The sequence below is a fragment of the Acinonyx jubatus genome, chromosome A1 (genome assembly GCF_027475565.1).
Source record: "Acinonyx jubatus isolate Ajub_Pintada_27869175 chromosome A1, VMU_Ajub_asm_v1.0, whole genome shotgun sequence".
NCBI classification, from domain to species: Eukaryota; Metazoa; Chordata; class Mammalia; order Carnivora; family Felidae; genus Acinonyx; species Acinonyx jubatus.
The window spans coordinates 84065982-84074913 of NC_069380.1; the positions used below are offsets into that span (position 1 = coordinate 84065982).

Consider the following 8932-nt stretch of genomic DNA (forward strand, 5'->3'; position numbering starts at 1 on the left):
GTCCCTCCCCTGCTCATGCTCTCTGTCTCTCAAAAAAATAAACAAAAAAATGGGGAAGGTTTATGTAATTTTCAACCATGTATACTAGATACCAACAGCTTTTTTTTTTTTTTTTTTTTTTTTGCAGTTGAGTTTTCTAAAATTTGTCTAGGACTATGTCTATCACTTTTCTTGTAAACACCTGTGAGGCCCATTATTTAGTTAGGATGCAAAATGCAAAACTCAAATTTATAAAGTCATAGATGAATAGTCAGTTTCATGAACAAAGCCTGTAAAATATTTACCTTTCTTTTATGTGTTTGAGGTCAATACGCTAAAGACAAAAGAATGGAATTCAAAAGTCACATATACACTCTTATTGTGATTATAAAATTAGCTTTTACACATTTTGGAAGCACCTAATTGTGTTTCATTTCTCTTTTCCTCTCCATCCCCTTTATTCAGCATGGCTGCATAAAAGCTAACAAGGACCCGAGGGATGGGGACCTGATTGTTTTTAACATCTGAAAATACAGAGATGTATTACCTGTCCTTAACTATGTATGAAACAGATACAAAATATGCATACTTATATACATATCATCTTATTTCAGCCCTCTATTCTGCGGAAGATGAGGAAACAGTCAACATGGGTAGTTCAAATATGAGTCAGGGAGATAGATCCCGGGTATCACCAACCCCAGTGAGACCGAGGGCAGACTCCTTTCATCAATGAAATTTCTGCAGAGACAGGAAAAATCATCACATCAAGACATTTATTAATAATAACTATGAGTGAATCTTAATAAGAAACAGATTTTCATTTGTTTCTTGTCCCTTCTCTCTGAAGACTCAAGTTGTCACCATCCCTGCCTTTTATCAACAGCCAAGAAAAACTACAATCTCCAAATGGTAACTAGACAACTCATTTTAAATTTTCTATTTTTCATAAGGGTGAGATTTATTTAAGTTATAGTATTAGTATTATTTATAAGTTTTTCCTGAGAAGAGACTCTTGCACATGTTCCTGGATTAAAATTATATGATATTGCCATTTCTAGAAATGTTACTACCTGTATTTGTGACTGAATTATGGCACAAAGGAAAACAGTGATTACATAATTATTGTGCTGTGGTTTTCAATGTTAAATTGAATTTCTGATAATCAAGACAGCTGTAGATTAAAGAGTATAAATCAGAGCCATCCTCTCTTGCTTTGAGCCCTAGTATCAACAATAACTAATTGCAGATAATTTTCAAATACTACAATCTTTGTGGCACAGTTTTCCATTGCAGAATAGAAATAAAAATAAAAACCACATCATACTATTATTTGTGAAAATTAAATTAATCCAAATAAGGAATTTCTTTATAAAGAAAACAAATTTACAATAGCTGTATATTTACTATTATATCATGAGTATGATTCTCATTTTATTGTGGATAAAATAGTTTCAAAGTACTTCAGTTTTTCTGTTGTTATTATTTATCGTGTTATAACTTTTCCATAAATAACGTCGTGCCATTTGGAAGAGCCAAAGAGGTATACAGTGGATATAGAGTGTGTTTTGGAATTACAAAATGGTTTAAATTTATACATATTGAGAGGTGAATACAATGGGTATATTTAAAAAAATATTTTTATATGTGATTTAAAAGAGACTGGGTAGTGCATTACTTCAAGGCAAAAGATTTTCTTTCTGCCAGAGATGGTTCTTTAACAGTGTAACTGGTGAAAATTAAAATAATTTGGATAATTCATTTATTTCTCATGCCAAAGGCATATAATTTTGTTTCATTGTGTTGAAGTTTGAATTATGAGTAAGTATATACTAATATGTACCTTTATTTTTCTCTAAACCCTGAAGCCTACGTAACATATTCTTGTAATGAAAAGTTGTGTACAGCCAAGTGAGCCTCTCATCTCTGCATTGGAAACGTGAACAGTGACCAGCATGTGGGGATTACAATCAAGTTATCTAAATTCTATATCCGTCTTTGCTACATTAATGAGTTTAACAAACTAAAGTCCTCTGACTTCATGTAAGATAGCTTAAAATGGTTGTTTCACATTTTGACAACTATCTCAGAAAATTATGAAAGGTCCTGTTATAAGCTTCCATATTCCAAATAGTCAATGTTAAGATAAAAAATCAGCACTTCTTAAAAACTTGGTCTGTACATGTAAGCCATGTCTGTACAGGAGCAACCAAAAATTTATCCATAATTTGTATGTGTGTGTTTGTATCTGTGTGCACATGTTTATGTTTTTGTGTTAATGATTTTTTTGGAGTTAGAATGGAAACACGTTTTATTATAACATATGAAATATTTTTTCAAACTTACTTTATCAATGCATGAATGTAAGGAAGTTTTCAAAACCAGGATAATTTAGTCCTTAAGTTATTAAATACACACCCTGCAATAGTATATTGATAATGTTAAAGTATCGGTGTGTCTTTGTTTTTTCACCATAATTGTTTGTTCTGAAAGGATATTTCTTCTGCTCACATCATCACTCAACATGGCTCAGAAAAATTTAAGCACCATCACCGAGTTGGTTCTTGTTGGGTTTTCAAATCACCCTCAAGCTGAGATTCCCCTCTTCTTCCTCTTCTCTGTGGTCTACCTGGTCAATCTCCTTGGAAACATAGCTCTTATCATTTTAGTGGCAATTGATTCCTGTCTCCAGACACCCATGTATTTTTTCCTCTGCCACTTGGCCTTTCTGAACATATTTTACACCACAACTGTGGTCCCCAAGATGCTCTTCAACCTCCTTGCCTCTAAGAAAGTTATCTCTTATGAATTCTGTCTTGCCCAGACCTATATCTCCCTGTTGATGGGAGCAGCTGAATGCATTATTTTGGCAATCATGGCTCTGGACCGTTATGTGGCCATTTGTGACCCTCTGCGATACCTGCTTATTATGAACTGGTCTATGTGTGTGCAGCTCATTTTGGGAGCATGGACCATCAGTTTCTTTACTTCAGTGGTGCCCCTCTACTTCACCATACTTCCCTTATGTGGCCCTTATATTGTTGACCATATTTTTTTGTGAAGTACCTGTTCTTCTTCATATGTTCTGTGCTGATACATCTCTGCAGGAGACAATTATGGTTATAGGTGCATCTGGTACCCTCTTGCTCCCCTTCTTCCTTATTACTCTCTCTTATCTACGCATACTGGTTGCTGTGATGAGGATGCACTCAACAGAGGGAAGGAAAAAGGCTTTCTCTACCTACAGCTCCCATCTCACTGTGGTTACCGTTTATTATGGGACAGGTATATTCATGTACATGAGACCTAAATCTCTATATTCAGCTGAGGGTGATAAATTGATTTCCCTTTTCTATGCTGTCATCAGTCCTGCTTTGAACCCACTAATCTATAGTCTGAGGAACAAGGAAGTGAATGGGGCTTTGAAGAGAGCCTTAGAAAGATGGCCAGTGTCTCAAGGAAAATGATACTTTGAGATTCCAGTAAACATAATTTTATATATTGATATACTTGTTAACAACTGACATTAAAAACTTAATTACAATTTTGTGTGACTCTATGTTACAATTATTGAAAATATATCATTCATTTCTGACAGTCACAATTGTGACCCTCTTTTTCATGACTGTTAATGGATTTTACTTGTATTAAATATTGCTACATAATGATACATTATTTTACAACATGCAAGTCTAACTTGTGAGAAAAGTGAAATTAAAATTTCAAGGCAGCTTTTCAGATTCTACATTTTCCCATAGCCTCTATATTTTAAAATTCAATAACTGTAAAATATAATTTTTTTTTCTTTATTAATCAAATGTCATAGCATTCTTTTTAAAAAATTTTTAATGTTTATTTAGTTTTGAGAGACAGAGAGACAGAGTGAGAGTGGGGGAGGGGCATAGAGAGAGGGAGACACAGAATCTTAAGCAGGCTCCAGGTTCTGGGCTGTCAGCAGAGAAGCTGACATGGGGCTCAAACCCATGAACTGTGAGATCATGACCTGATGCCCAACCAACTGAGCCACCCAGGCACCCCCATAGCATCCTCTTTATTTACTTTACTCAATCTCTGTCTACTTCAAAACACCATTCCACTAATGTTAGATAATATTTCTATGATTTAGTAAATATAAACAAATTAAACAAATAATGAAACTTCAGTGTAATTTTTTTTTCTTTCATTTCCTTTCTTTTTTTTTTTAATTCACAGTTTCTGGATGTTTCCCAGTTATTGCAATGTATGATTCAGCTCTTTATCTGTAAATGATAATTCCTGATACTTCTATCAAATTCTAGTGTTTTGAATGTGTCACGACATTCCTTAAAACTTATGTAATTTCTTAAGTAATGCCTTTTCCAGACATGTATTTAAGATGAGTATAGCAGAATTTAAATCAATCGTCACTTTCTCCATCAATTCTTTCTTTTTTTAAAATATAATTTATTGTCAACTTGCCTAACATACAGTGTACACAGTGTGCTCTTGGTTTTGTGGGTAGTTTCCCGTGATGTATCGCTTATATGCAACACCCAATGCCCATCGCAACAAGTGCCCTCCTCAATGCCCACCACCCATTTCTCCCTCTCCCCAACCCCCCTCATCAACCCTCAGCCTGTTCTCTGTATTTAGCAGTTTCTCATGGTTTGCCTTCTTCCCTCTCTGTAACTTTATTTCTCCCTACCCTCCCCCATAATCTTCTGTTAAGTTTCTCAGGATCCACATGTAAGTGAAAACATATGGTATCTGCCTTTCTCTGCCTGACTTATTTCACTTAGTAAAATATGCTCCAGTTCCATCCACGTTGCTACAAGTGGCAAGATTCCATTCTTTCTCATTGCCAAGTAGTGTTCCATCGTATATATAAACCACATCTTCTTCATCCATTTGCCAGTTGATGGACATTTAGACTGTTTCCATAATTTGGCTATTGTTGAAAGTCCTGCTATAAACATTGGGGTACAAGTGCCCCTATGCATCAGCACTCTTGTATCACTTGGGTAAATTCATAACACTGCTATTGCTGGGTCAGAGGGTAGATCTATTTTTTTAATTTTTTGAGGAACATACACACTGTTTTCCAGAGTGGCTGCACCAGTTTGCATTCTCACCAACAGTGAAAGAGGGTTCCCATTTCCCTACATCCTTCCCAACATCTGTTGTTTCTTGAGTGGTTAATTTTAGCCACTCTGACTGGTGTGAAGTAGTATCTCAGTGTGGCTTTGATTTGTATTTCCCTGATGATGAATGATGTTGAGCATCTTTTCATGTGTCTGTTGGCTATCTAGATGTCTTCTTTGGAAAAGTACTTTGCTGTAAATTCTACCTTCTTTGATCCAAAACTTTAAACCTGAAATTTTATTGCAAGTTTTATTTTATTTCCTCATGTTTTTTTGATGGCCATTAGGTAATTTATTTACACTATGCAAAGAATATTGAGTCTCCATAGAAACCTCATAATCTAACTCATCAGAAAGTACATGCTGACTTCTAACTGCAGCACAGGGAAAGTCCTAGTGAACTGAAAGACCAACAGAAAAACTTCTTTGTTAAAAGTCACTTATGTTGAGCCATGAAAAATAAGGAGAATTTACCAAGTGTACATGTCAAAAAGAGAAAATTTAAATGGAATTGCAGAGTGAGCAACACACACACACACACACCAAAAACTCAGTGAAAATAGTTCGTGGTGTCTTGGTTGAACTCTACACTGTCCTCAAAGCATATATGCATTTTTTTTAATTTTTTAAATGTTTTTCTTCATTTAAATTCAAGTTAGTTAACATATAGTGTAGTATTGGTTTCAAGAGTAGAACTTAGTGTTTCATCATTTACATATAATATCCAGTGCTCATCCCAATAAGTGCCTTCCTTAATACTCATCACCCACTTAATCCATCCTCTCACACACATCCCATCCTGCAACCCAGTTTGTTCTCTGCATTTGCATCTCTTATGGTTTGAATCCTCTTTGTTTTTCTTTTTGCCCCCTTCCCTTACCCTATTGTATTTGTTTGTTTTACCTGTTCATCTGTATTTTTTTAATGTTTATTTATTTTTGAGAGAGACAGAGACAGAATGCGAGTGGATTAGGGGCAGAGAGGAAGACACAAAATCCAAAGCAGGCTCCAGGCTCTGACCTGTCAGCACAGAGCCTGATGTGGGGCTCGAACCCATGAGCTGTGAGATCATGACCTGAGCAAAGTCAGACACTCAACCGACTGAGTCACCCAAGCATCCCCATCTGTGTTTATTTATTTTTTAAATTTATAATGTTTATTTTTGAGAGAGAGACAGAGTACTAGTGGAAGTGGGGCAGAGAGAGAGGGAGACACAAAAACCGAATCAGGCTACAGGCTCTGAGCTGTCAACAAATAGCATGACATGGGCGGGGCTCAAATTCATGAACCACGAGATCGTGACCTGAGCTGAAGTTGGATGCTTAACTGACTGAGCCACCCAAGTTCCCTTGTTTTGTTTCTTAAATTCCACATATGAATAAAATCATATGATATTTGTCTTTCTCTGGCTATTTCACTTAGCATGATACACTGTAGTTCCAACCACAATGTTGCAAATGGCAAAATTTCATGGTTTTTGAATTTGAATATTTCTTTGTATAAATAGAGGAAGTGTTAGCATTTTTCATTTTCTTCCCTTAATGCCAAGTTCCTGTGTAGTCTCTATTTGTTGAATGAAATGTCATTTTTTTTTAATCTAATTGTACATTATAATATGATTTTATATGTAAGATTCCCTACATAAATTTATGGACAATGCTATTTTTATTTCCCATGTGTTATATTTTATAACTGTATTTGACCAATTGAAATTAAACTGTAAAATGATTATGTATATTCATAGTAAAAAAATTGAAAAAATAAAATTATATTCAACTGATGGATTTTCTTATCCTACTATTTTTTAATGGATAATTACTCATTTCATATAATGTCTACCTTATTTACCCCAAATATCATGTCTTTCATTTTCTATTTACATGGAGAGTGTGATCATTAAAAAAAAAACTAGCACATGGGCACATCTGGGCAGCTCATTCGGATAAGCATGCAACTTTGGCTCAGGTCATGATCTCAGGGCTCATGAATCTGAGCCTTGAGTTTGTCTCTATGCTGATAGCACAGAGCTTGGAGCCTGCTTCAGATTCTGCCTCCCCCTCTCTTCCCCTTCCCGGCTTGTATTCTTTCTCTCGCGCGCTCTCTCTCTCTCTCTCTCTTCTTAAATATAAATAAATATTATTTTTTTAAATACAAAATAAATTTAAAAGATTAAAACAAATAGCACAGTCTAGGATTAGAGCACACGATACCACAATTTAAAGTCACTTAAACATTATTTTCTGCACACATAATTTAAAAAAAGAAAAATAGAAGGCCAGCATGGTGGAGAAGTAGGGTGATCCAAGCATGGTGGAGAAGTAGGGTGATCCATACTTTCCACATTTCTCAAAGAAGGGCTTAAGCCAAAGGACTTTGAGCCCTGAGAGTCTGGGAGGAAAAGAGGCTGAGTCTAACAGGGAGACACTGAGACAAACTGATGGGTTACAGGTGGATGATTGCGAACTGGGGGAAATAAAATGGGGTGCATAGGAATGGAAGAGAAGGGATCCCTTCTGCAGAGAGACAAAGGGAAGAGAAAGAACAGCTGTGGAAGCAAAAGACTGTATCTAGACATGAGGAAAACCTCTGACTGGGACAGAGAGAGATCTCATCTCTAACTGTGGGAATTTCTTTGGACTAGGGCCGGCTGCCCTGTGCCCACACCTGGGGATGAAGGGAGCACCCCTGGGTTCAGTGGTAAGTCAGAGCACAGTCCACAGTGAGAGAAAGCAGTCACCTCCCTGAAGTGCTGCGGCACAGGACAAAACCAGCCAGGGCCACATATTGGGCAGCATAAAGAAGAGCTTCCACAGTGCAGGGGTGCACGGAGTGGGAGTTTGAATCCCAACCAAGTGCCAGGGCAAGGGTGGAGCGAGACAGTCTGCAACATCTGCACCCAAGGTACAGTGAGGACAACTTGAATGGAGTCCATCAGGTCCATGGATAAGAGACTAGTCCATCACCATTTTTATCCCCACCACCACCAATGTGGGGCCTCAGGGATCAGTACGCAGGGCTCACAGTGGAGGCAGCACCAGCCTACACCAAACCACACCCCTCTTTGCCAGGTAACTGCCTGTCTACTAGAGCAGGATAGATGCTGAGGCACCAGACAGCCCCCTTCTCCAGTGCTGCTGCATTTCCTGGATTAATTCTAGGATAGTTCTTATTATTTAGGTATATTCTTCATCTTCTCCTCATCTCTTCCCTCCTGTAGGCTGCTTACTTTGGTTGTTGATTTGTTAAAGCAGACATATTTAATCCATTCTCTTCATACATATTCTACACCTCCTTCTTTCCTTCCTCTCAATTTTGAGCAATCAAGTCCTATATTTCTCAGTCTGGGTAACTTTATCTTTGTTTGTTTTCCCAAAATCCTTCTTTATTTTCCTTTCTCTCTCTCTCTGGATTAAGCCATTTAGTCTCTCTGCCCCAGTCATTGGTGTTTTTGTTGTTGTTGTTGTTGTTGTTGTTGTTGTTTTGTTTTGTTTTCTTATTCCCTGCCCCTGCCATTTCTCTTTTTATATGTGCTCTTCCATCAGCACCGCCTCCACCTGTTCTTTACAGGTAGCTGGTGTTCCTAGTTTTTTGATTTTGGATTTTTGCTTGTTTGTTTGCTTGTTTTGTTTGTCTGTGTATTTGCATGTTTTTATTTCCTGTTTGTTTGTCTGTTGATTTTCATTTTCAGGGGTACTTCAAGGAACAAATCAAAGCACAACTGGTGGAGGGGTCAAAACATCATTATGAGTAGGGAAATAAAATAACTAAAGTCACAACAACAGAGAGCAATACTCTCAAAAAAAACCAAAACAAAACAAAAACAAAAACCTCCT

General features: G+C 36.8%; 1 protein-coding gene across 1 annotated transcript; it reads left to right on the forward strand.

The window, feature by feature from the left end:
• Nucleotides 1–2496: 2496 nt before the first annotated feature.
• LOC106974614 (olfactory receptor 2A12-like) lies at nucleotides 2497–3446 on the forward strand. Its single transcript, XM_015071870.3, is given in 2 exon segments — nucleotides 2497–3031; nucleotides 3033–3446. Coding segments are annotated over 2 exon segments (942 nt in total). The 5' UTR covers nucleotides 2497–2503.
• The last annotated feature ends 5486 nt before the right edge of the window (nucleotides 3447–8932 follow it).